The sequence below is a fragment of the Lipophrys pholis genome (assembly GCF_963383615.2).
Source record: "Lipophrys pholis genome assembly, chromosome: 14".
NCBI lineage: Eukaryota > Metazoa > Chordata > Actinopteri > Blenniiformes > Blenniidae > Lipophrys > Lipophrys pholis.
Window position 1 is genome coordinate 4,543,574 of NC_137633.1, and position 27,308 is coordinate 4,570,881.

The window sequence follows — 27,308 nt, forward strand, 5'->3', positions numbered from 1 at the left end:
CAAATACTGGAAGCCTAATTAATCTTGCTGGTAATAGGAGTGTTTTCATGTATTTTTGGATTTGTGTCCTTAGTTTAATAGGAATTCCAGCAAACTGGACAGAAATTGAAAGACTGAGCAGCACTTGAATCTGGGAATGACGAGAAGAGACGATGCTGCAGGAATCCCGAGAGATCACTGAAGTGTTGACACCCGGTATCAGACGACACCGGCACCAAACTTTATCAGACTTCCAGCACATGTTTGTCTGTCCGTGACAAGAAGAGAGTGCGAGGGCGCCATTGTCTGAGAGGCACAGCCTACACTCCTCCGGACGCCATCAAAATGGCAGCACCTCCTCCTTTTCTTCCTCGGAGCTAAATGCCTCGGTGCTTCCATCCCCCCTCCTGCTGCTCTGTGTTTCAGCTCCGCACGCCGCCGTTTGGTGCAGACATCCCAACGCACCATTGGTCAAGCCAGCGAACAAATGGAAATCCACCAGCACGCTGAAATTACTGATGGTTATCTCCATCCCTTCCCCCACCGCCGCCGCCGCCGCCACCACCACTCCCGTCTTTACTCACTCTGCTTCAGTCTCCTCTCCTCTGCCTCCTCCAGTCATCCTGCACCAACCAGCCTCCCCTCAGATTACACTTTTCAGTGTGGCGGGATGAGGATTTACTCGTCTTTTCACTTTTAACTCTTTGTTGTGAACCGCTGCAATCAACACAATGGGACCAAAGAATGTGGACCGCAGATGAATACAGAGTGAAGGACCTATTCATTTAACACAAAGCTGCACAGTTTAGTCAAGAAATCAACTCAGTTTCAACTGTGATTCCTGTGTAACATGTTTCAACTGTAGTTTATCTACCGAACAAGATCCGTCCCTGATCGATGCTTGTTTCTCAACTCAAGTTAGCCTCAAGTACTCAAATACAGACGCGATCGCCTTTCGACATGTGAATTATACTACATGACCAGCAGGGGGTGCTAACCTCCTTTCAAAAGAAAGCCATACTCAAATAGTTGCTCCTGTCGATACTAATTTTCACACACGGAGCACGATTTTAGTTTTCAACTTTAATCATCAATCATGAACTATTAAAAAAAAAAAAAAAAAAAAAGTCAATTAATTAGATTGTCCATCATAAAGTTATGAAGTGGCTCTAATTTAGTTAATAGCTGTATAAAAGATGGAAAGAGAAAATAGTTAGAATGACATGAAGGCTTGATAAAAAATATACATACTGATGCTCAGCTGGTTTTTTTCAGTGACAGGAAACAATGTCAATCTAAAAAGTCAATTATGTTATTTTTATATCGCCAGAGATCCAGAAATCATTGCTTTACTGACTGTTTAGATGCTGGGTTAAGAATTTACTATGTTGGGGAACAGTCATGCTCAATGCGTTAAGTGAAAAGGTGTAATATTGGGTATTTGCCGTGCTTAACAAGGCTGGATAGATGTAAGAGAATTTGCAGGAGTAGAGTAGCATCTTGTCAAGAAAATACAAGCAGACAGTAGATTGTGTTCCATATAAATAGGAGTTAGTTGATTTTCTTTTATTCCATGCAGACAACACAATATCCACATCGTTCTACATGATAGCCGATAATGTGCTCAAAAAAAAAAAAAAAAAAAAGATTATCCAGACCCTGAGTGCAAAGTAATTGATGTCACAAGGCAGGCAAATGGAGTCCTTTTGATTACCAGATATCTGCACATTCACATGCTGGCTCCTGGAACAGCAGCTGTCAGAAACACCCGGTGAGCTCCATTAAAACGCCGACATTGAATGCGCTCCAATGCAAAGCTTTGTGAGTGAGACAAGGAGTCACAAGCACATAAACGCAGCCGCCGGTGGTGTCGGATCACTTTGTGACAGCAGCAGCGGCGAACGCCGGGGGAACGGTATAGTTTCTCTCATGTGACGTTTTGTAGCTTCGCCACTCGTGTCTGCTGAAAAACCTCGTGTCTTCTCCATACCAATATTTTGAAATTACAGAAAAAGAGCACATTACGGTCTCAGACTTGCATTTAGGTTGTGAAAATATCGAGGAAGCTGCTTGTTGCGGTTAGGAATGCTGCCTCATAGCATCAACCTTCTCTTGGGCGTTTGCATGTTCCTCCTGTGCATGCGTTAAGTTCAGTCAACTGCCTCCAACAGGCTGGAATAACGACTTGAGTTGAGTTCATTATGATGCTCGTCTAAGTGTTTTCTCTTTCTTTTCCACGACCCTAAAACACGCAAATTAATTTAATAGGTGATCAATTGGAATTTGGCCCGAGCTCCTCACCAGAAGCCGTAAGGAAGGATTTGATGATATAATATGATCAGAAGAAGGTTTTGACATGAATTCAATACAGAATCCACTGCTCATTAATTCAATACTGATACAGGTTACATTGAGGGGTATAAAACCAATCTGTATTTGAAAATTACATGCTTAGTGCTGTACTTGTTGGCGTTGCAGTGTTTTCAAAAAGTTGTGTTTTCCTGCGTCTACATGGAGACGGAGGATTTTCAAAAAGTTTCCACTTTAATAGCGGTTCTCAGAAAGTTGCGGTTACTCCCGAGCTCCATTGTCGTACAGACAGACACACAAAACGCAACGAAGGCTTTGCCTTTTCACTCTACACACAATAAGAAGCCTCTTCCAAATAAGATTCATCACAGGATTTAATTTGAAAGTGTATTTTATTATTTTAGCGTCACCACATGTTCTTCCTCATGCAGCTGCCTGATCACAATAGAAGTGTGCGAACCATTAGCACCACTGACATCACAGGCATAATTTGGCTCCTGCTCTAATCTTCCGTATCTCTTACTTCGGAGTTTCTTTTCTTTTTTTCCCCCTTTGCCTCCCGAGGGGCCATCCTGTAGAAGCTATAAGATCATAATGCACTCGCTGGGGCGCATAATAATTTCTGTGTCCATACCAGGATTGGTGTTTTGCTACTTGAGGCGTTTAAATTTGAGCGAAACCCAGAAAATGACACACACAAAAAAACAAGAAAACAAAGAATTGCTTTCACTTTTTCCTATTAATATGCAATGTTTGTGCAACTACTCTCCAAATAAGCCTCAATATTGAAGCCAGCTACTGTTGATGATGTAGTGGTGCAACTAATTACCAAAACAAATCGTCAATCACTGAGATATCAACAAGACCTCTCAAAGTGTCCTGTAGTGCCAGGTTCTAAGATGATTGCATTGGTTTCTTCGAGGACCTGGCTTATTTTTCTTGCACGTGGAGTTGAATCTTCTGAAGTAAGACAGTCCTGCACACTTTCAGTGGCTCTGTGTGCCGGTGATTAGATCGAGGTGTCCTGGAGCAGGAAGACATTGCAAACATGCAGGTCTGTGGCTGTGCAGGACTAAAATGTGACAATTTAAAACCATTTTTTTCCTTCTGTTTTTCTCTAAGAAAGTATACTGACCTGATTTGCATTACAGTAAATCAAAATGCACATTTACCCCGAAGACAGCCGGAGCCATTTGAAATAAAAGCGTTGGAATCCAGGTTGGAAAAAACCCCAGAGATGATCAATCAGATTTAAATCTGATTCAGAGGCCAAGTCAACGCCTTGAACTCTTAGACCTGTTCTTCAAACCACTACTGACGAGTTTTTTTACAGCGTGGGATTGTGTATTATCCCGCTGGAAGAGGTCAGCGACATCAGGGAAAACCAATTTCATGAAGCAGTGTACACAGAGTGCAACAGTGGCGCGTGCCACAGCAACATCCAAATGAACGACAGGATTCTGCAGTAACGCCACACTCAGCCTGTGTCGGCGAACTAGTTTTCCTCCTGTCGCGCATCGCGCTGCCACGTCTTCCCCACGTAATCGAACCACATCGCAGTTTGGACCTCGTCAGCCTGAGTGCCCATGTTTTCTTTTCTTTCTTTTTTTTTTTTTTGGGGGAGATTTTGCTGTTAAAGTATAAATTCACACTGCAGGTCCTGATGCTCAATTCTTTTTTTTTTTGCTGGTATCAAATTTTTTTTGCGATATCATTCACATTACATTTTAAACGTGACTTCTATCAGACTGTGAACGTGATCGGACCCGGTGGGTTCGGGCCCCAGAGCACCAGGGTTGCCAGACTTGACACCTCAATAAAAACCAGCTCAAATCTCAGCCTGTGTAGAAATCATGTTAAAACCGTAAAACTAATATATACGTTATTAAAAAATACTAAACAAACAAACAAAAAAAAACACACCATAAACACACAAAAGCACGAAATACACAAACTTAAAAGCTAAGATAATTTGGTTCCCCAATTGTGGGATATCTGGCAACACTGGTCAGCGATTCATTTTCAAGTGGTTGTTAAAAACGAGCCGAGAAAATCTAGACAACATGACGAGGGAAAGAAGAAGAAGAATGAAAAAAAAAAAAGAGCACAGCTTTTGATATTTTGGCGGAGCCGCTTCCTCCGTCGTTTATCCATGACGTCAGTCACACGTCAATGACGAAGCAGTTGCATATAGGACAATATCCAAATTGGTACCGCGTAGGAATGAGGCCTCGCTCTGGTATGAAGAAAAAAAATCGTAATTGGCGCTTTCACACGGCCACAAAACGGGTCGGATATGAGTCACTTGTGAGTAAAAAAAAAAAAATCTGAATTGTGTCGCTTTTCCCTGCAGTGTGAACGAGGCCAAAGACGGGCATTGACAAAGATTCACGTTGGGGCTGAAATACATCATCAAACCTCTGACCCGTATCTGGGACTGAATACATGATCAGAGTCGAACCACTGGCCAGATGACGGCCGCGATAAATGTTCACTTCTCTCTTCGAGGGCAGAAGAATATGGCAGTGATGAGACCAGCTGGCAAGTTGTCCTCGATGAAGCGCCTGCCGTAGTCTGCTGTGTTTCCCTTTGATGAGGCTTGAAAAGAAACATTTAGGACAGTTTGAGGAAGAAACGAGCAGCTGGCAGGACTCCCATGTACTTTTATCCCCGTAAAAAGTAATATTTCAACTTAAGATGGCCAAAGTAAAGTACATAGATAAGGGTTAGTGTCTTATAAGCATTTGTATCACGATTAAACAGAATTAATAGACATGGATTAGATCTGTGGTTCTCTGAGATAGAAATCTGATTCCTTGGCTCATTTATATTGTTATCAAACAAATAAATCTTGAAATTGTAAGATCTTTGAGTTTAGTTGTTGGGTATTGAGACTATTGCACCATTGGGAGCAAGTTGGGAATCGAACAACAAAATATTGGATTGAAATCAACCCACTTAACCACCTGCGCCACGTGTAATTTCCTAAAAGAGAAGATGACTTTTTGAATACGGAAGATATGGAAATTACTTGGCTTGAACAGATGCATGACATAAATATTTTGCAAATATGAAACGGCGGTGAGAGATTTTACTACACCAGTTCCCACTTTTAAAAAAAAATAAAAAATCATTTCCAGCATATAATCATGATCGTGCAGCATAACATAGAGGATCAGAGGAGGTACCCTTTGAATGTGCTTCTAATCTGTTCCCGAGGAGTTGTTCACACCACAAATTACCAGCACCAGAGCGCGAGAACAACTGTGTAACTGGTGAAAATGCAATTATATGCATGACGACGACAGTCGATACTGTAAACACTGCCAGTAAACAATGCCACCCAAAGGGAACAAGCACTGCAGCAGAAACCGTCCTCATCTCTCAAAGATGCTTTGATTGTAATTTCATTGTCTGGATTCTCAGGATGGAGAACGGTTACTTCGATCCCGATTGTTCTCGAATGTGAGAGACTCGCTAGAAGACAACAGGTTCACTTTCAACCGACAGCAGTGGGGATATTGTAATTTTCATGTATTTTCCACGAGTCAAACTCATAAAGTCCTAATATATTGACGACGTTTGCTGAAAGTATTAAATCGGTGTACTGCTCCTGCAGAATCTCTGTCCGTCTCGACGCCTTCATTCCACGCGGGGCCTCGGCGTAGGACTCATTGTCGGCACCATGCCTCCCTTACAAATGGAGCTGTGATCTCAGAGAGCTAGAAATGGAGGAATAAGGCAGCCATTTTGTGCCTTTTTCTTCATGTGTCCACTTCCTGTGTTCTGGCTTTGCTTGATCCCTCGTCTTTGATATGGTGTGGGGGCGAACAGCAGCTCCATTTCGATACGCCGGTGGTATGCAGTTGAAGGCGTACATGCTGTTTTACTTCGACCCCCCCCCCCCCCCCCCCCCACATCCACCCTCCACCCCACCTCCCTCCCCGAGAGTCTCACTCGTTTCTAATTTTCAGTCGCTACCCTGAGAGAAAAGAAGAATCCAGCAATCACATTCATATTCAGCACAAGCCAAGATAATGCTGCCCGCACTCTGCTGCTCCTTTTCTCCTCCGCTTCCCCACCAGCATGTTCACCGACGCATTCTTGCAATCTTTTTATTAACTCCGCAGCCCAGTGGATGAACACTTTCCCCTCTGCAAACTAATCTCCCCTCCGCCTATATTGTCAAGTGAGAGAGGGAAAGAGAGAGAAAGAGATGGTATTTGGGGTGGTTGTGGTGGTGGTGGTGGGGGGGGGGTGGGGGGGCGTTCAGATTAATATGAATACAATTATTCCCCTGCTATCTTTCTATTGAATGAGGACACCAGATGGTCCACCTGGGAGTCTCTAAATGCTCCCACCTGTGCTGAAGCCAGATCACGCCTCCTTCCATTCTATACATGCGTGTGAGACTGGGTTCATCTTTAACTTTGATCACTTGTATGAGGTAATTGCAAAAAAAAACCTTTGAGCATAATTAGCATCAATTGCTGGTTTTTCAGGTCATCCTCACTCCAGAAAACTAACAAACAACAAAAAAGAAGTGTAGTAAGTTGATAGTTTAAAACATAAAATTAACCATCTGCGTATATTTTGATTTGATACAAGCAGCATCGGTGAGTTGAAGATGAGTTTAGGTGTACCTGCACAAGTTTAGTTTTTTTTTTGTTTTGGTTTATAAGCACTCCGTGCAGATAGAATCGGCATTTCGGAGAGCAAAATTATCAATACTAACGTCTGAACTTTAACCCACATGCAGATTTAGATGCCATTACAGCGTTTTTACAGGATCTTTGCGGTTTCATTTGTCTGGAAAACTTTTTGTGAGCGGCAATGTTTTCATCTCAAGACAGTTTGTAATGAAAAAGAGAAAGGGGTGGATGAACGGAACTCAAACTAAGTCCAGTGAGGAATTTAAAGTCTACAATCTCATCTTCTACACTGATGTACAGAGGAAGAAAGCAGGTTTTTTTTTTTCTAAGGTTCTCCAGGGTGAACCTACAACGACCAAACCCCCGAAACCAATAATCACCAATAATGATTCTCACTGTATGGCAGGAGTGCTCACTACTACACCACCGTGGCCTCAAGTTATTCATGTGCACCTTCATCACAACATCTGGTGACGAGTGAAGAGTTTCGTTGAATCAAAGGAAGAAGATGCATGTTGGCAGGAGGAGGTTGAGGTGGATGGACGGATCCTATAAGGAGCTTTAGGGTTTGATCTCTGTGAGGAGATAAAACATATCATAATTAAATGTTAGTTTCTGACAATACAAGCGTATTTTTGGAGATTTTATGAGGACATATGTAATTTTATAAGTGAACAGTGTTTTGATGTTAGTGGGGATTTTTCTTCTTGCTCTATTAATTAACTCAAATATTTAATTCTCTTAAGAGTTATTTGAAACAAGAAGAAAAATTTTCTATTTTTTTCCTCTAGTAGTACACCACAGAGCATGATTCAGAAGCTATTGTAGAAAATTAAATACCATACTTTTCCCTCCCGAGTTTTCGTTCCCCGATGCCAGAAAACAGGTGGGTCAAGACAAAGAAGTGTGTTTCTTAAGTGTTCCAGCTGACTGACAGGTAGACTATAGGATGAAGGGCACGGGGCTGAGTGAAAGATGGATGGCGAGGTAATGGCCATGAAAGAGGCAGATACATAAGGCCTGAGTCGCTGGAACAAATGACCCATGGAGCTGTTTTTCTTTGAGGAAAGTGTCTCGAAAGTGTGCTGGGAACTGGAACTACAATTAGCTTAAGAAAAAATAGGGGGGGGGGGGAAGACAGATGAGTGTCAGTAGATGGAGGTGTTTTTGAGGCTGGGCTGTCTTATTATCAGTGACATAGCTGTTGATTATGATGGCTGCCTTGTTAAAATGAGGTTATCAGACTTTCTTAGCCATACGGTTGACAACGTTGTGGCTCTAAATCTCGACGGGTTAGTAAGACGCGTTGTTCGAAAGGCGTCGTAACTCTCATAAATGGTGAGGCAGTTCCCATATCACATTTTCTCATACAACCTTTTAAAATCTGCAAATGCTTAGAAATCCTTACTGACGAGTTTTAATTTTCATCTAATTGTGAATGTTTATTAAAAGCTTTGTTGCAAACAAACCTCGTTCCAGGCGTCCTGCCAAAAAACACATAAAACCTTTTGACATGAGCCAAAGGGACCTTGGCCTGCAGAAGTGCTCAGGTTTTAATTCTGATTCCCGTCTCTCTTCATCAGTAATAGATTGCTTTTCTTAGTATGAGCTCTCAGAACTTGTTCGCGTGTTCAGCTTCAGGCATTGCCTTATTAAGGATATCTATATATTATAATATATCTACATACAAAACCAAGCATCGCATGTTGAACAGTACCCGAGGGCAGTAAAAAGTTGAAACTCACACGCCGTTTCCTCTTTTCTCAAGCCGTCTTCATTCTTCATCTTCTGAACAACCGCAACTATGCTGCATGAGAAACACAAAATGGCCTCTCCACACCTGCTTTATCATAGTCAGCCGTGCAGACGTCTGTGAGGGGGAAAAAAGCCACCCGTCATAAATCATAATGTCGCTCAATTATGTATGAGTCAATGACTTATTTATCGCAGATTCATATTCAGACTACAACCATTACCCCGGTGCCGCTGAGACCTGTCGTAACATTAAAGATTCATACAAAACAATCCATATTATTCATTCATCAGCGCTTTTCAGTCATACCCATATACTTAACAGTCACTTAAAGCTGTCAGCGTTGAAACAGCCTTCGATATTCAGACACGTCTAATTTCATCGCTCATGTCTGGGATGAGGTTGTTCTCTAATAGCAAGTATTTAGAACATGGGGACATAGTTGCCCAGAGAAAAATCCCCCATGTGTATGAATGTTGTGACCTCTAGTTAGTGTAGTGGTTATAGCAGGACTGCAGAGCAGGTGGGTTAAAAGGGGTTAAAAATTGCTGCATTTCCGTATAAAGGGGTGCAATTATGGAACAATCTAGGCATTGAATAAAGAAAAACAAACTCACACTCAAGATTTAAAACAAAGTAATTAACACCAGTATATTGTGCAAATACAAAGAAATGAAGTGATAGAAGTAAAGTTTTGTCAAAAACTGAGAGTGGCTGTGCTCAGACTCCATTTTGTTAGATTGTCCAATAAAAAAAAAGGCAGATTATATAAGTTCTTACTTCCTTCTGCTCCCTTTCATATATAACTTAGGAAACGTTTGTTTTGTATGGCATTGAACGTTTTTGTTTTTTTAAATCAATGTTTTCTTTCAATATTTTACAATTTGCTTGGTGGTTTGTCGAGCCGGATTGGATTCTGTCCCACGGGCCTTATGTTTGATATCCCTGCTTTATTTTTTACTTTTGTTTCTTCAATCATTTCTTTAAAGAAAAAGAAGTCAACGCAATACAATTGTAGAACAAAATGAATGAAAAGGATGAAAGAAGATTAACTTGTGTTCTCGTCCCCTTTATCACAATTAATCCTTCCCCTTGAGAAATTACAGCAAATATTTGAAAAATAAATATATAGTCCGAGTGGCCTACATAGACACTCTCAGTAGATCATGCCCCATCTGAGAGGAAGTGGTATGAAGATAGAACGCTGGGTTGAGCTTCTCTTCTAACCAACGCTCATAAGAGACCATTAGAAAAAGGATAAAAAGCAATTTTCACAGAGAGAATGTCAAAAAAACAAAAAGGTGTGAGGTAACGCTGCGTTATACCCCCCAAGTGAAAAATCTTGAAACTTAGTCTTGAATCCAGGAAACGCAGGAAACAAAAAAACATTGTTAAAATTTATTCGCAAATGCATCTGGAAAGTTTCAAAAAGCACAAATTCAGTCCCTTGCCATGTGGAGTATACAGCATCCCTCTGCCTCCCAAATATGAGGGGAGATTTACTGTGGCCGTAACTTTTCCTCCTGCCACCTCCGCCTCTGACATTTTTATGGATGACCCCTCGCAGGACTCATTCACGCTCATCCATCAAACGAAGGCTCCAAATAGAACAGCTTACGGATGCCATTAAAACCATTATGGGCTGATAACAATCTCCTCACTTCATCCCGCGTTTCGCTCGTAAAAGAAGTTCCACTCGTTCTCAATTCATTAGCATTCCTTATTTCAGCAAAATGGCCACCGAGACTGTAATCTCGTATTGAATTTTGCTTCCAGTGTCTCCCCGCGTCTTTCAAAAAAACAGATGTTATATTCAACATCTCGGTGTTTGAATCTCGGTTTATAGAGCTTTTTTTCGCGCGGGGGGGGGATAATACTTTTCTCGCTTTTTCACTTGTACCCGCGTGTGTCGTCCACCGCTTCGAGGCAGGACATCGTTCTTATTCCAACCCTGCAGGTGAACTTCCTCGTGGGTGAACTGGCATGGTTCCTCTTGCACATGGATGAAGCAGGTTTTTCTCTCTCTCTCTCTCTCTCCCTCTCTTGCTCACTCTCTCTCTCTCTCCTCACAGTGGGCTGTAGATGGGGAGAGGAGCAGCAATGCTCTCTCACCTTGGGGGAGCCATGTTGGAGACGAGATACAATTTGACTTTGCCCGCCCGAAAGACGGATGAGAAGAAACAAGAGAACGCGTATTTGTTCCCTCTGTTATTACTGTCCGTGTCTTCTTCGATGTGTGAATACCCCCTCACAATGCTGGGACCGTGACATCGAGCAGCCAAGCCGATAAGGACGGATTGCTGGGGTCGAACGTCGCCTGCTGCTCATGTGACTCTGCGGCCGCGTGCCGAGATCACAGGTGGCGCCTTTTTACAGTCATTTATGTCGCCTCGTTTGAACCGTGAACAAACCGCCTCCGCCCCCGTCTTTGAGATTGCTCGAGGCGACGTGTGACCTTTAAGCGGCGAGAAGTCAACGAGAAATGAGCGAATCATGGGAAAAAGTTACTGTACGTAATGCAGTAAATACAATGGTTTTAATTCCCCCTGAACGTCACGAGTGTATTTTCATGATCGGTGGCTGATCTTTACCCATTTTCCCTTTTGTTAGTGAGGCACAATACCGACACAAGTAAGTGAGATGAAAACACATTTTAAAGTACACACGGGGAAACGGGACATTTTATCCGATCCATTAAAAGTTAGATAAATAAAAATGAGCACAAACTTGATACACGCACTTGTGGTAACTGATCTTCTCACTGCACATTGAATATCAGGAGCATGTTCAGATTCGCTCAAAATGCTGGGAAGACTTCAAGGTTTTGCATCGTTTCCTTCGCCAACGAAAGTTGTTTGACCAACTGAAGTTGGTCGAGAACGTTGTTTTCGTCTGGGCGTATTTATTTATTTATTTATTGGTTTGTATGTATGCACTTTACCAACTTTGTTTATAAATTCAGGTTTATTTGCAGAAGCTACTAATATATATTTGATAACTTCCTCTTTTTTGCTAAGTAGTTTCCTCTTTGACTCAATTTTATTTTTATTTTGTTCTCTCTTACACCCATGTTGTGTTCAACCTCCAGACTCCCGGCCCAAAACCAGCCACCATCATGCCATTAGGGGTTAAAAACCGTGAGTGTGGCTGACGGGCCGACTGTAGTTTACTTTGTCGCACCGTTTCAGTTTGCATTTTTAATGGCCACTCTGGCTCCTCTAACCCGCCGCGCTATGAGGACACAGCATATTAAGTGTGCTTTCTATTCATTGCATATTCATTATTCATCCTGAAAGCAGGTGGGTAATGCTGTAGGGGAGCTGAAATGCAAATTCTATACCAGAAACATTTAATGTACAATGGAAAAGATGGATCTTGTGGCTTCTTGTGAAGGTAATCGCAGTGTTTCCGAAATGGAAGACTTTCATAAGAAGCCAAATATTGGAGTTGAAAACGTGACTTAACTGAGAAACTTAAAAGAAAAAGAGAATTGTTAAAATATTCACAAGAAAGAAAGGATACTGCGGTGGTTAAAGTTGAGATAATTCAGCTTGTGAAGGGGTCTGTAAACGTTTAACCGTTACTCCTTCAGGCAGGTGTTTTGGTTAAAATGGCTTATTCTCTCTCTCTAGGTTAAATCTACAAGAGGAAGGTGATCGCAGCATAATGTGGGAATACCGATAATTCTTTTCCTTGCTTCTGATCAATTCTAAATAAATGCCGCGGGCGCGCTACTTCTTCTGAACGTACCAGGTGATTCATGGTATTTCCAGTCCTGTGTCTTTCACCATCAATCTGACACCATCACAATGATGTGTCTGCTAATTTACAGCCTCAGTAAGAACATAAATATCCAGTCGGGGTTGTAATACGTTAGTTTGACTGATCGGGACTTGCAGAAGAGCATAAACTCCCCTCATCCATCACATGTGGGGTTGATCTTCTGCTATGTTGTGTGGGATGAAGTCTTCCTTTGAGGAAGAGACGCCTGAGGTATGTGTGTTGGGTAGATAAAAGCGGCGGCCATTTTATTTCCACACAACTCCCCCACAGCCCCAAAGAAAACACAGGAGAGCCGCCACTCGTGCAGATCCTTGTGATGTTTCCAGCCACGGCGGGTTTTTGGATCCAGACTATCGTAATTCCTGCTTAAGAGACGGCGAGTTAATTGAAGATGATCTCAAAGATAACAACTCCTGACTGGAGCACTTTACCATCTCTCTTCTTTTTCAGCATTTCCCTGCTTTTGTTTTTTTTTTTTAACCCCCCCCCCCCTGTATTTCCTTTCTCCTTCTCCTGAAGGTCATAAACACAGACAGAATCTCTGTTGCTTCCCTCCCATCTTTGGTTCTCTCTGATCACAAGCTTAACTGCTGTGTCGCAAGCTGGCTATTTGACAGGAAATGGCAATTTCACTGGCAAGATTAGGCCTTTGATGTTATATGATAGCTCTCTGTGGGCTCCAACACATTCCTCCTTCTTACATGTCAGATATATCTGAAGGTGCTTGTTTTCATGGAAGACTCTGCAGTTGTCATTGATTGGTTAGTGCTTACTATGACGGGCTTAGAAATAGATTTTTATGTCACATATTCAAAGGTGGGCATGTTTTAGTGCACATGCAACACAACTTTAACATCTATTCAGACGAATTGAGCTCATAAAATAAGCTCTGCTTTAAAACAAAAATTAAAAATTCTTATCGACTATTTACCATGGTGAAGATGTGCAGTAGCAGCATTATCCGTCATCTACATGGAGATGGAGTGTTTCCGCAAAGTTGCATTCGCCCCTGTTTCCACAGCGACACAGCCGGTGCTTTTTCGAAAAGTTCCACCGTGGGAGCCGTACTTAAAGAAAATTGCATTTTCTGTGGCTCCGACCATCGCTGTCATGCAATCGGACATACAAACGTGACACACGTCTTGTGTTTTCACTTGAGAATGTCACGTAAACAACCATTATAGTTAATAATGTATACAAAAAAGGCTACATTTGTTTATTTCTTTTCATTTTTTTAAGTTTTATTTAATACAGTAGTGTTCTTTTACGCTTGGTTTGCTTGTCCTGTAATAATTATTTGTTCTGACTGTTATTTTATTATATGTATTATATTTCACCTGCACTGGATCTGTTTTCACTTCCCAATATTTGAAAGAACAGTGAAAATTCTACTTGGCATGAAACTAATTCTGTGAGAGTTTGAGTTTGAGAGTTGACCCATGATGTAAATCAAGCAAGTACATTGTGATTATGCTTCCATTTTGAATAAAAAAAAAAAAATAATTCAAACGTAGGAACGGTGATCGCAAATACTGGACCAGAAACGGGAACCAGGAACCAGGAACATTACCACTTTTATTTTTGACTCATTCAAAATGAGCCAAGGTGAAGAGGAAAATTGCCTAGTGTCAATATTTTAAAGCACTTTCTTGAAATTATGGCCCCTTCGTTCTGAACACTAAAGAAAAGTGTTCAACTTGGTATTGGACACAGAACAAAATCCTCTTGGACTTCATGGTGGAGCGTTCATACACAATGACTTGCACCTCTTGGTTTCAATCAAGAAATGGGCTGTTTTTTATAACTGATCTGCTGTAGATATGACCGTCTGGCTTGAGTGTGACGACTTATGTCTTTTCTTTCTTTCTTTCCTTTCGCTACAGCAAGGGAAGAGAACGTGGCCACCTTCCGCGGCTCGGAGTACTTCTGCTACGATCTCTCCCAGAACCCCATCCAGAGCAGCAGTGACGAGATCACGCTCTCCTTCAAGACGTGGCAGCGCAACGGCCTCATCCTTCACACCGGCAAGTCGGCCGACTACGTCAACCTGGCGCTGAAGGACGGCGCCGTGTCCCTCGTCATCAACCTGGGGTCGGGGGCCTTCGAGGCCATCGTGGAGCCGGTCAACGGGAAGTTCAACGACAACTCGTGGCACGACGTCAAAGTGACACGGAATCTGCGACAGGTAAGGCAACGATGTTCGGTGTATGTCAAAAGAAAGACCAATTTAATATTAACTAACAAACTTACAGTGGCATTTTGGTATTCCATATTTAAATTCTTCTTATCCAAAGTGTTTTTTTTATTTTTTATTTTTCCTTACCAGAACAAAACATGACACCTTTGCCACTTAATTTTGCAATTTAACTATAAATTTTGCTGTATTGTTTTTCTTATTCTTAGAAGTTGGTAAAGTTGTGCCAGTAATCGTTATTCTGTTTCTAAACTACATTATATGGGATTAGTCATTATGTAATTTAATTTATTTTTGTTACTTTTGTAATTGACGGAATGTAGTAACTTAATATTGGCATAATATTTTACAAATCAATGCCACTTTTGTGGCTAATTTATTTCAAATGAGCTATTTTTGTGCTTTTTATAACATAAGCTGTCACAAATTCCTGACAGAGAAACAATTATCTTAATTCTGACCTACCTAAGACTAGATTTTAAGAGTGCAAATTTAGCATATTATTAATATCAGCAATGACTTAAAAGTATTAAAAAGAAATGGAGCAGAGTGAAATAAGCCTGGAATTCAACTTTAAATCCACTAAAATAAATAAAACTGTTGAAGTGAGGACGTAGAACCACAACAAATACTTGTTAATGCCAAACAAGTGAAACATAAAGTGTCATAATTTGTTCTCGTCAGGTTGGCCGTTAAATATATGGAGATAATTTCGAGTTTTCAAGCTGTGACATGTGAGAAAAACTGATAGCAAACAATCTGACGCCCATGCTAATGCTAATGCTAATGCTAATAGATCCTGTTTGCACAACTTTTTAAATGAAACTTCTTGAAAACACTCCGACTCCGTCTCCATGGAAACGAGGGAAAGTGCAACTTTTCGGAAACCCTTCGTGAATAGTTCTTCTCCACGTGCGCAAATTTGATCAACACTTTATACAATGGCGGACTCTCTGGATTCCCTGTCCACACCATAACGCCGCTTCATGTAACTGCATCGCTTTTTTTGTTTTGAGAACGAGTTCCGGGGTGGAGAAATTTGAAAACGCTGCCTCGACATTGACGCGTGGACTGGCAACAATGATGCCGTCGCCGTGTCGTCTTGTCTAAGATACAGCTACACCTATAGGCCTGGCATATGTACTACATCTTTTTGAGTCGTTTTCATGGAGTCGTGTGGATGAAGATGTTTCCTGCACCGATGTTGTGTGGACAGGAAACTTTTTAAGAACGACGGTAGATAAAATATGGTTTTGGCTGGTGTGGACGGCCCGGTCAATTTTCTAATGGGACTTGGTAACAGCACCCTCTAGTGGCCAAACTTGAAAACGACATCATTATCTACGTTTCTGCTGTCGTTTTCAAATGGTGCTGTGTAAATGAAAAACTCATATAAATCATATAAATGGGGCCTTAGTTCGCTTATGAAATTCTAAAAGTCTCTCTAGCTTTGTTCCATTTGACTTCTGACTCACTGGAACGTCAGCATGTGATTTGTTAAAATTCACAAAAGTAAACACTGATGCTTAAACCCCAGCAGAGAATTAACGACAAAAACATGTCAGTGCGATACAATAGTGAGATGATTTTTCTGTCTGAGTCTCTGTCTTTTTTTTTTTTTTTTTTTTTTTTTCCAACTGAAGGAGCTCCAATTTACAGGTTTGTTTGTTATCGCAGGTCTCGCTCCACCAATCAAGGCATCACTTGACATTTCATGATTTCATTTGTTTTCCTCCCTCCTTATCAAAGTGTGGACATTTTATCGAGTGATCAGGCAAAGCCAACCAAACCCTGAGCTGATTACCAACGTGGCTGGATGCTTACACACTTACCTGCATGTTAACTTCAATCTGTCCCTGCTTCTGAATTAAAACGTTACAGGTTTGGGGTATGGAAAATTGATTTGTTTCTCTTAAAGTCAAATAAAAAGCTGGTGGTGCGTATCAAAAATGCATTTGTGTTGCATCAAACATAAGTAATCGGAAACCTTATTTGACTCAAAGAATCACAAATTGATAAGTAGACGTTTTTTGAATTTGTCTGATTCAATATGCACAGTTCTCACTGTTTAATAATAATGAATTTAATATCAAGGGAAACAGTCTAACCGTCTAATAGTCAAGTCATTGTCTGCAGGTCACTAACATGAATGTTTTTATGTGTCTTCATTGCTCATCACCGTCTTGAGTTTTATTAATTTGTTTTTTAGTTTTGACCAACCCTCTGTTCACTGCTATGAATTCATGTCTCACCCACCCCACCTCTCCACAAAGCAAACAGGCATTGGACTCGCTATGGTAAACAAACTCCACTGTCTGGTAGATATCATTCCTATTGTCTTTTTTTTTTTTTTTTTGGTTTGCTGTGTGCCCCCCTCCCCCTCCCCCCCCTTTCGTCTTTCTGTACTTCTTCCCAAAATTCACTGAACTTTGTTCTGAGTCTCCGGATCAGATCTACCTACTCACTTTGCTCTTTCGTCTTCACTGTCGCTTCTCCGGGGGTTTGCGTGGTGATTTGAGGTGATAATGTACAAAACGGAGAGACAAATCCACTGACGGCTGCTTCGCTGCATGGTCTGATAATCCTCCCGAAACCCGACTCGCATTTTCATTCATGCTGCTCTGTGTGAAAATAAAAGGCAACCCACACTGGAGGAGACCACAGGATCACTAGCAGGTCCAATAACATCACCAGCAATGTGCCTGTGTGAAGTGGTGGAAATGAAAAACAAAATACAAAACTGATAAGGAAAGGCTTTTTGTTTATTTTTTTATTTTTGTGGGACTGATTAAACCACTGATAACATAAGTAAGGTCATTTTCATCCTCTTGAGGTATTTGATGGAGTAGAATATGAGAAGTATGAGGTTTGTTGAGGTTTTTAAAACATTTATAAGTAGTATTTACCGATTTATCTTTATTTTAGGCTTCTGACAAAGAGCCATAATAAGACTATATTATCAGAAAGAGAACTGATTTCTATTGAGTAACCTGTATGAATACATTTACAGAGCAGTTTCATTATCGAGAGAGAAAATAAACTGAAATGTGTCACAAAATTAAGCATTTGAAAAAAAGAATAGTATTTTCCCTTGTTTCCCTCTGTGGAAACATTAACTATAAGAAAATTGTATTTGAGTTACTCAGGTGGTTAAACAGTAAAATAATATGGCCTCAAAATGTCCCAATAGGCCTCATATTGACGTTTCTCCTAATTTAGAAGACGAGAACTTGAATCAGAATAGTATTCATTTTCATTGTTAAAAACAACAAAATTGTAAGTGCAGTCTGTGCATGTGCCACATTGTATATATAAGAAAACAATAAAATGCCCAAAACACTCGGATATATAAACAGAAACACGCTCATAGCATACATCAGTCATGCAGCAGTCGCTGAATTATCTGCATTAACTGCAAGTTCAAAAACTAATGTTACATAAGTAACTGTAATGTGATTACTTCATTCAGTGCTGTAAGGCATTACATTCATGTGAAGTTACAGCCGTTTGTTGTTAATATACCAGCTTGATCGAGACATAAGTTATTAGTTTGAGCTAAATTATTAATATTAGTGGAACATACAAATAAAGTGGAATGTCCAGTATAAAGCACAATATGTTGGACCTATATAGAATCCCTCCTTGTGTGTATTGTCTTTCCCACAGTGACGTGTTATTTCCAAACAGAATTCCTGCAGTGTGTGTGTGTGTGTGTGTGGGGGGGGGGGGGGGGTTCTCTACCATCGTACACAACCTACAAGTTTGTCTTTGAATGTCTGTGATTCTCCTTTCTGTTGTGTTTTTTAGTTCCTGTACGATTCATGTCCTTTATTAGTTTTCTCACATATTTTGATTTAAAAAAAAAAAAGATTTCTTGAACCAATGACACACACACACACACACACACACACACACACACACACACACACACACACACACACACACACACACACACACACACACACACTTCTATAGACAGACGACAGACTTCCAAACATGCCTGGAACTAATTCACTCATTTAACTAACATGTCAGTTGTTTCATCACATCTACTAACACAAGAAGCAAAAGAAAATTCAGAGCTTGGAAATTTTCTTTATATCCAACACACATATCATCACTTCTGAGATATTTATGATTCAGACCGATCTGGAAACAACACTGCAGTTCCGCTCCCGTTCCTGAAAATGGGTTACCTCCCCGCTCACTGTCACTCCTCGTCACCAGGTGACAATATCAGTGGACGGGATCCTGACCACCACGGGCTACACCCAGGAAGACTACACCATGCTGGGCTCGGACGACTTCTTCTACGTGGGCGGAAGCCCCAGCACAGCCGACCTGCCCGGATCCCCAGTCAGCAACAACTTCATGGGCTGTCTGAAGGAGGTAAAGAGATTTATTCACCTGCACTTTGTTTTGGGTCTAGTTTTGTTTGATTAATCATAGATTTGGTCAAATTTACAATCTATTCTTGTCAAGTAACCCCGCGCGACATTTCATCTCAAGAAACCTCTGATACATGTTTTCACGTTTGCCAAAATATTAAACTCGAGGTTCCACTTTCTACATGTTTGCTGGAGAGAAAGCAACTTTATTCACATCGGATTGGAGGCGTATGTTTTCGATTGTCGGTCCTGATCTTTTAAGCCTCTTTCAAAGCCGGATCTTTCAGGTGAAAATGGAAAACGTTTTGGGTATCCTCCCGACAAAAACTACCGACAGCGCCCACTAGTGGCCCACAGGGACAGCTTTCCTGGTTTCAGCCATATTGTTGCCTGACCTGACAAGGCCTGCACACTGTTTTCCAAACTTTGGAGTCAGTTCCAATTCTGAGTTATCAGGAGGTTAGTGAAACAGCAACATAGCTGAGATGCAGCGGTAGAGATAACATGTCAACGTTTATGCGGTTCTATCGCTCATGTGCTTATTTCACACATGGAAAATTAAAAAAAATAATAACCAAGAAACACCGTAACGTGAAAAGCCATCTTCAAAATGTAGTATGAGTGGTTGATGTAATGAAATAAATCTTTTATCTAATAATCTGAGAAGACCTTGCACATGTTATTGTATTGACTGGGGAAACCAAACTGTAGTGGCAAGGCCACTGTCCAGTGATGCTAATCATCACTGTCACCCTATAACGGTCTCTCACACACACACACACACACACACACACACACACACACACACACACACACACACACACACACACACACACACACACACACACACACACACACACACACCCCGTCATATGGCCACAGGAAGAGAGGAAGTGGTGCAGTACCCATTTAATCCCCCTCTGGCCTACTTCCTGCTCTATGCCATGCTGGGCCTGTTTGCAATTCCCTGCACCACCCACTTCCAGCAAGTGTGCGCATGAACACACACCCACACACTAGGTGTGTGTGCACATTAGGGATGCGTCCCCTGCCAAATAAAAGCACCAGATGAAGATGTGGTTTTTAAGATTTATTGTAAACAGTTCTTCAATATTGATTCTACCCTAAAACATCACTAATCAATTCAGTTGTAATGTTTAAGTGTGAGTCTGTGTGCAATAGCATGTCGATAAAGTGCATGATGTCAACCACTTTAGTTAGGTCAGCGAACGGACTAAGAGACACTTGTTTTTTCAAAAGTGTGTAAAACACTGAAGCCCAAAGACATTTATACTAACTTTTCCCTCTGCAGCATCCTGTCGCAGGTCACAAACACACAATCAGGAAGATTCTCCTCATGTTACCTCGTATAGTCTCACATTATTCTGCCCACCTCCTTATCATAGGGCCCGCCCACCCACCCACACATCTCCAGCTCCCACCAGCTCTCCCTCCCGTCTGCTGTCCAGCACCTTCTCGTCCTCCACTCCCTGCCATTAGGGCTAATTTGCCTGCTGCCAATGCTCTTGTCCTCGCCATCCGCGGAGCAGCAGCCGCAGCAGCAGCGGCGGCATTACGGATAAATGCTTTGTTACCATGGCACCAGGTACTGGTTGCCCTTGGCAGCTCCTGCGACTGGCTGGCCCGCGATTATTATGCCTTTCATAAGCCAGCAATTACAAAGAAAGCCTACATCTCGAAACCTACAAAATACATAATGGCCTACAATAACACATAATTGCTATAATTGTCGTTGTCATTACACCTCCATCAACCACTCACATCGAGGCTCCTGGCTGTGCCTGCATACAGGAGCCAACAAAGACGCAACAAAGGAGGAGTCCATCGACTGAAGACTAAATATGAGCACATTTAGGAGCAGGACGGACTGTTCGCAGTGTCTTCCCGGAGTCACGTGACCTTGTTATAATGATTCCGTTGTTGTTGTTTTTTTGTTTCCGGTTTACCAGTTGTCATGTCTGCTTTCCGTTCCTGGAGTTTAAAATAAAGCCCTTGTTGTTACTTCCCATTGGCTCATATATGAAAATTGTAAATATTATGTCAGTAAATGACCGTGTCATGTGATGCAAAATGTATGAGCTTTCTAAAAGTGTGTGGTTTACCTTTGTGAGCTGTTCATTTCAGCCTGACATCAAACATTTGACACCATTATACAGATATAAGCATGAATCATCATTATTATAATCAAACATGTACATTTCAACAGTATAGAATTAAATCACTCCTAACATTTTATTTCTGATATTTAATAATAGTGTAACCTAATTTTAATGATTGGTAAAATTCATTGTTTTTGTTGTAAAGTTGTAGAATTCCTGAATGAAAGGGAGTAAAAAGAAGATTAAACTTGTACAATTTGCCCCTTTATCTCAAATGATAATTCTCTATTAAAAATTAAAAGCAAAGGGAAATTAACAAACAATTAAAATGACTATAAAGTCCGAGATGCCTACAATATAGTATAGAATAAAATAAAATATTCAAAAACAATAAAACAAACAAAAAACTCCCACAAGAGCTCCAGTTTTGAAATGCAATGACCCATTCCCCTTGAAATCACAATTTCACTCTTGTCAAACTTACTGAAGTCCTTCATTTTAATTTTTTTTTAGTTTCTACCTCATCAAGTTCATGGAAAACCGTTTCTGTTGATTACCTTCCTCAATAACCGGCTATTAATCAAGTACTGGTCCTAATGTTTTGGCTGATAGATGACCACTGGCTTACTCCTACTATATTGTGTTCATGCTATGCATTAGCACATACACAGGCAATGTTCTCCTTCCATCTCTTTATTTAACTCGGGGGAAGTTCACGTCTTTTTTCCCTCTCATGTTCTCTCTCATCTCCTGTTATCAGGAAATTGTGTATTATTTATATTTTTCCATAAAGCTCATTGATTCCCTTTGTCTTACACTAAGTTAATGCATGTTCTTACGCAGGATTAGCTGCGGTCTACAGGAAGATTAATGGAGGCATGTTGTTGATATGATTTGGATCTTATATGTCACTTGGAGATAAGATTCATTGATTGCCTTTACCTTACAATGAACAAATATGGGCGTTATGGGATGACACTGCATCCATCCACATGGCCAGCCAAATAGAAATGGTTGAAATAAGTATGACAATGATGGGAGGTATATTCAAGCAATTTGTTTTACTAGTACTTTTCATCACGGTTGTTCCATTGAGTGATATCTCTAGGACCAACAAAGTTAAAGAGACTTGCGTGATATGAGCATCGCAAACATAATCCGGCTCATAACCACATGCGTTGTTCTGTAGACTGTGGTCATTCTCCTGGTGTGAGCGATGTTCTCTTTCATGTGACCGTCTTTGTCTCAGAATGGATTGTGTTCCGTGTGCAGATTGATTTATTCCAGGTGATCAGATCCGCCACAGTAATCTGGAGTAGACGTGTAGTAGAGGATAAAGTTCTGTTGTGGAAAATGTGCACTGGTCTATTTTAACTGACCGTGAGACATAAAATCTGAGCGTCCCCCCCCCCTCAAAAAAAAAAAAAAAAGTGTGAGGATTATGACGTTCGGTGACCCGTTTGTAGAAACCGACTGTGATGAGTCAGAGCAGAGTGCAGCATCAGTCAGTGAGATTACTCTCCTTAACTACGTGAACAAAAGCCCAAATAAATGAGGTCCATTGAGCTTTCTGGTGACTCGGCATTAGTCACGACGCACAATAGAGTGAGTGCGACAGGACCGAGGTCATTAGGACATTTTGGCAGGAAGGTATCCATTTTGGGAACGACTGACCGGGCCGGTGACGCGTTGGGAGTTGTTTCTCGCTGGTAGACCGGTCGTCTCCCAACCTGTCCACCTGCCGAAGTGTCCTTGAGCAAGACATTAAACCCCAAATTGTCTGCGCCTTGCCGTCATTGGTGTGTGGATGGGTGTATGTGATTAACGATGCAAAGCGCTCTGGGGCTTCTCACGCAGTTGAAAAGTGTTATATAAGTGCGGTTGACCAGTTATACTATTCATTAGGCAAACGTCCTCAGGTTGGCGGTGGAGGGACAGTTTTTGCCATAAATCTACAATTCTATAAACTCGAGGTGATATTTTTTTGTATTTCTCTCAATAGGAATTTAGTTTGAGCAACTTTTGAGCTGTGACCGATCATTTCGCTTATGTCAGACTGCTGAGTAGGCACTTTAATATTTGCACATTATGGTAGGTTTTAGGAAGAATTATTTAATCATCTTTGTCTTTGTTTTACCATATTGCTTATATATATTTTTATTGTTAATATATGTTTGTAATCTTCTATGGTTTCATGTTGAACTGACTGTGAAGGCCATCCAGCTCAATAACCCTCTCACAGTGAAAATCATGGCTTTTTCCATATGTTGATAACGGTGATCTCATCTGAGAGTGTTGTTCAGTGTCGTGGTTCGTTGCGGTGTTGTGACTGGATTAGCCATTAGACGGGCCGTCTCTTCTGCCACTTGTCGTCCCTTGCAATTCTACATCAATAGATGCTGCAAAAGACGCAATGAATCCTCGTTAGTCTCGGAATTTTTTTAAATTTTTGTTTTTGTCTTTATTATGATTTTGAATTTACCCCAGTAGCAACATCTAGGGGACTGATTCAGTTCTGCAGTAGCCACAATCTAGACTTCTCATTTAGCCCGATGGCAGATCAACTGAGATTACTCTGCAACATTTTTTTAGCCGTATAAAGTAAATCAAAAAAAAATCAGAAGGTCCCCCGAGGGATCAGAAGATGGCTTTGTAACTTTGTTTCATGCCCGTAATCCTTTCAGCCTCTGCTGTGGACGGTGTGTTAAGTATGGATGAGAACGGCACAATTACTTTTGACATCTGGGTTCGAGTTTATTCACGCGGTACCGGATCGTGGCGCGTAATCTCAGTGTGCTTTGCGTTGTGAGGTCAAAGCCTTTCAGTATTGTGCAAAGAATCACGACAGTTCACTGCAGTTGGCAAAAGAAAAGTGGGACGGTCGTTGTTTTTGATGGCAGGAAAAGCTCAGACAGAACCAATTTATTGCGATTGCAACTTAAACGTGCTATAACAGTAATGCACAGGGTCAATAACTAAACAGGAACCGCTGAAATCCTAATGCAAACGCCCCGTCTCGCCTGAGTGAGGAAATGTTTTTGCTCCAAACACAACAATCAATCGTCAAACCCTTTAAAACCGGCCTTCATTAAATTGATTCAATTATTTTCTCAAAGTGTCATCAGTCGAAAGATCAAATGATCAACCTCGCTTCACTGCCTGAAGAAGTGCCCTGCTCATATTATTGCCCTCTGCAAAGGGAACTATGCCACCATGTGGAAAATCCTGCACACTGCAGAAAGCATCCGTCCTGCAAAGACACTCCGTGGAGTCTCATGTCGAGACCATGTGAGCAATAATACCGCCACACTGGCGTCTATAGGAGAAGTGTTGCAGATGTGTCTGCATGAGGATTACATCAGTATGGAGAGACAGTGTGGGACGTCGATGTCAGTAGAATGGGATTTATTGGCAAGGGAGACATTTTTATGGCCTTCGTTGATCAGACAGTAGGTCTAGACACATAAATACTGTTGAAGTATTTCTACCGGTGGACAAAATACAAGAACAATTCAACAAATCTGACTCTAAAGGAGGCATCCTTGACTTCACGATGTCACAAATATACATTTAACGTTTTGTTCAGAAAAACTGCTGGGGTTTTTTTTGTTTTGTTTTTTTTGTGTGTTTGTGCAGCAATTCACATTCCTTTGACTGGTGAGGGACACGATGGATGGAGATTTTTTATTAAAAAATGATAAGAGATGGGCAAAATGGCATCATTGTGTTTGTCGATATGATTTCCAAGTAATAGAACATTTTTATAGCTGATAAAGATGAAGGATGATTGTCAAACGTAAACAAAGATGATAAACATATCCCCGGCGTTTGATATTAAATTGTATTAAATTGTTCCGCAATAGATTGGACTATAGCTTTTACTAGTCAGTAGTTTATCTGTTTCACTGAAATGATCTCATTCATATGTTAGTTTGAAGACACAGAAACTACAAAATATATTTCCTTCAATTTACCTTTCAATTACCCCATTTGTAGGATACAGAATAATTACCTTGACTTTAACCGTCTACCTTCAGATTATTCAGAATTAAAGTGACTTAAAACCATTGGCAAAATACATCAAGTACAAATAGTTCAAAAGTGTTCCACTGATTCTGCTTTCTAATGACCATTATGTTTTAGGCCACGTTTACACGTACAAAGGTTTTTACAAAATAGGATTTTCCCCCCTCTGTTTACAAAAAAAACTAAAGTGTGAACCAACCTGTAGGAGGCAGTCTAACAAGAAGCATGAAGCCATATTAACCAATCAGAATCCTGGAAAAAACACGACGTCACAAATTGTGATGTAAATCTCCGCCTACCCCCCTTTTTAGATGCAAACAGAGACACTGAGTTTTCAGGAATCATTGCTTGTGGAGACTCGTTGCTGCGTTTATGTGTAAATGCAAGGCCCAAACGCAGAGAAATATCACGTGTTCTTAAATACCCGGGTACGTGTGAACGTGTCTTTTACACATCTGATTCAGCAGATATTTAATAAGCTCACAGTAAACACTTATTTAAACAGCAGAATTCTACAGAAGCCCCTTTTGCACTTCCACGATGCTTTGTTAAACGTTATTCATCCACGCATACGCAGAGTGCTCAGAGTACTTCAAACAGCAAGACGCGTTTGTCCCAACGACCTTGTTTCGGTTGTTCAATGATTTGCTGTTACCTTTCACTCACACACAGGTGTGTACTGACTCTTTACATTTTAGCTCATGGGCCGGCATGCAGCCCGATGAACTGGTAAAGTAGTGTCATAATGACACATACATTTAAACTTGATAGTTTTTCTTTGTTAGGGTTTGAGTATATGTGACGAAAATGTCTTTTTTTTCCTCGAAACTACACAATGACGAGAGGAAATGACTACAATCTCAACATAAAGCCAATTTTAATGAAATAATCTTGTGCAAAATACAGTGAAATATCCCAAAAAAACTTCGTAAACATCGTAATAATGCTAATTTGCTGGCTTTCATATCAGCATCGCCGATACCTCACCCCGGACCACACAGTCATGTTGTGTCCGCTCCTCTTAAGAAACTAGTTTGAAAAAATAAATGTTTTCTTTACATTTATTTACAATTTGCTTGGTGTTCAGGCCGGGTTGAAGCCTCGTTGCAGGCCGGTTTTGGCCCACAGGTCTAATATTTGACATCCCTGGTTTACACAGAATGGATTGGAAAATGAAAAAAAGAATACATGAATACAAACTACTGTTTGTGGTGCTTATAGATCTCAATCCCATTAAAAGAAATTAAGGTGCTCATTTTACAAACTTCATCCTCTCGGTGAAAGTCATTTTGAAGCAGAATCTCACCTTGCCTTTAAAAGTGTTCCTGCTGGAGTTTGATGACTTTAAATATCTTTTACCGTCTCCTGAAGAAGTACATAGACTTCATTTGGTAAGGCGCACGTTCGTGTAGTTCATAAGACAATACATGATATTATTTTCATTGCCTTCAATATCCTGATATTGTTTGGGGCTCAATCTGATTCATTCCATCTCGTGGAAATTCTGAGAGACTGATAACATAAAAATCTGGTGGCTGTATTGGCTGGCAATCTGGAAAAGTAATTTCAAACCTCAGTCATATTGGGTTACATTGCTCATTCTCACACACTGATAACGGGGTACGAGTGTGTGTGTAATGATGTGCGTCGTGGAAGCCTGGTGGAGGAGATAATGCGGTGATGGATTTCTTTCATCTGGCCATTGTCAAACATTTTCACTCACTTTAGGTTGCTCAAATGATCACTCACACACTAACAGAGAGACGCGCCCATATTTCGGTATACGTTTGTGTTTACGGATATTCTTGGTGATGCGTCCGCGCTGATGTCTGCGTTGGGTATTCCTTGGCCCTGCTATCTGTTTCTGCCCGTGCTTCATTCTCATGTTAACCTGCCGCCTCCATCTGCGGCGGCCTGATAAAGCTCCCTTTGAATGTTGAAAGGCCTCTTTGCTATTATTGTTCAGAGGTGGCAGGAACCTGAAAGTGACTTGTCAAATTGTCAACTACACCCTCCATTTGCACCACCCCCCCACACCCCTCCGGTCCCCGTCCACTCCTGGCTGAAGCCACAGTGTATATGATTCATGCTGCCGTTTATCAG

General features: G+C 41.0%; 1 protein-coding gene across 1 annotated transcript in view; it reads left to right on the plus strand.

Moving 5' to 3' along the window:
- The window catches only part of nrxn3a (neurexin 3a), a gene marked incomplete at both ends in the record, with an annotated part of 158,309 nt that overhangs the window by 58,331 nt on the left and 72,670 nt on the right, over window positions 1–27,308 (plus strand). The window contains 3 exons of the mRNA XM_080479543.1: window positions 14,361–14,662; window positions 16,945–16,989; window positions 18,899–19,060. Coding sequence (XP_080335669.1) covers window positions 14,361–14,662; window positions 16,945–16,989; window positions 18,899–19,060 — 509 coding nt within the window. The remainder of the gene's footprint in view (window positions 1–14,360; window positions 14,663–16,944; window positions 16,990–18,898; window positions 19,061–27,308) is intronic.